The sequence below is a fragment of the Egretta garzetta genome, unplaced genomic scaffold (assembly GCF_000687185.1).
Source record: "Egretta garzetta isolate BGI_Z169 unplaced genomic scaffold, ASM68718v1 scaffold134, whole genome shotgun sequence".
NCBI lineage: Eukaryota > Metazoa > Chordata > Aves > Pelecaniformes > Ardeidae > Egretta > Egretta garzetta.
In genome coordinates this window covers 388,340-389,809 of record NW_009259422.1, presented here as the reverse complement: position 1 = coordinate 389,809, position 1,470 = coordinate 388,340, and the positions used below count along the sequence as shown (strand labels likewise).

The following is a 1,470-nucleotide window of genomic DNA, read 5'->3' as shown; positions in this document are numbered from 1 at the left end:
GAGCCACGGCTCCCGGGGGTCCTGAGCTGGGACGAGCCTGGCAGCAGAGCCGGCTGGCAGGAAAAGCGCAGCAGGAAAGCGTGCAGAGCACACCCAGGGTGACGTTTGGGCACCGGGGCCTGCACGCTCCCGAGCGCGGGTTGGAAAGCCGTTCAGCTGGCGAGCTTTCTGCGCCAGGGGTGCGGCGGTGGGTGGCGGGCAGGGGTGGCCTGTCCCTGGCGGGTGACGCTACCGGCTGGGGAAGGTGGCGTGGGGACCTTGGCTGGTGGATGTGTTACCCCACCCTCCAGGAGAACAGCAAAGCAGAGGAGCACCGTGGCAGCCGGGCAGCTGATGCCGCTGAAGCTGCTCTCCAGCACCGAAGGAGCCCTGCAGAGGAAGCTGGCAGCCTGAGCGAGGTGATGAGTGGCTCTGACATCACGGTCCTGCTTGCGTGATGTCACCGAAGCTTTGCATGCAGTAGGCAGCTTCTAGTGGTGTGCTGTGGATCTGATAGTCGCTCAGCTTGTTTCTTTTGCTGGTTAAAGTATTACCTGCATGGAGAGAGGTGTACACTTAAACACCAGGGGCAAATTCTGCCCAGCTGAGTCTGGCAAACCTCACCCCCGCCCTGTACCGCTGTGCCTGAGAACAGCCCGAAGTCCGTGCGCGAGGGGGGAGCACGCCACCTCTCAAGGGCAATCGGTACGCCGGAGGAGGTTTTTTTTCCTTTTAAAGGTAGAAAGAATGTGAATTTTTTTGTGACAATATCTCACATTCAACCTGTTGAAGTCCAAAGAGGTGGCGTGGTCATCCTGTTGCCTGGGTGGGGAGGATTCCCTTTTGGTGGCTGCTGTTCACGCTGCCCGTTCATCTCCAGACCAGGTGCCTTTCCCAAAGCTGGTCCCAGTGCTATCAACATGCTTTTCTCCAGGCTCATGCTGGACACTGGAAGCAATGGTTCGATAGGCAGAAGTTTCACATCGCTTAGTGTCACTCAGCCGCCGGTAAAAGGTGCTACAGCTTGTGGAAGGATCAGCTATAGCCGAGTATACCCCGAGTGACTCGTCCCACCTCTGAAATCCATAGAAAATCCGTAGTCTGGTTTTGCACGAGGAGAACCTCCCTCCTCCACCTCTGCACAGTTCCCTCTTCTGGGGGGCTGCATTTGCGGTCATTAAGGTGTAAAGGTACCAAAAGTCTTGTCTGTATCTGTCCTTAAAATCGTATTCTACCAGCTAAAGACATGATTCTGGGATGTTGCAGTAACTGAGGCAAACTTGCCTGGAGAGGCCGCTGGTGTGTGTGCAGAGTATTACTGGGTACGCTGGTGTAGTCTCTTTGGCGTGCGTGCTCCTCGAAGGGAAATAGCCGCGTACTGTTGTGAAGCCCGAGAATGCTGACGGGTCTCGTGTGGCGGGTCTGCTCTTGGGCGCTGGGATGTCCTGGAGAGAGGTCCCCAGGAGAGCTCTAACGCGAGCCTGCCCAAAA

General features: G+C 57.1%; 1 protein-coding gene across 5 annotated transcripts in view; it reads left to right on the top strand.

Annotated features, from left to right (window-relative positions):
* CEP164 (centrosomal protein 164) overlaps positions 1 to 1,470 on the top strand; it is a 56,776-nt gene that overhangs the window by 9,607 nt on the left and 45,699 nt on the right. For 4 of the 5 annotated variants that reach the window (XR_004841728.1, XM_035892491.1, XM_035892488.1 and 1 more), the window contains one exon: positions 291 to 398. The exons of the other annotated variant lie outside the window; for it this stretch is intronic. Coding sequence is in view for 3 of the 4 variants with exons in the window: in XM_035892491.1 (XP_035748384.1) it covers positions 291 to 398 (108 nt within the window). In the remaining variant the exon portion in view is untranslated. The remainder of the gene's footprint in view (positions 1 to 290; positions 399 to 1,470) is intronic. 5 annotated transcript variants of the gene reach the window in all.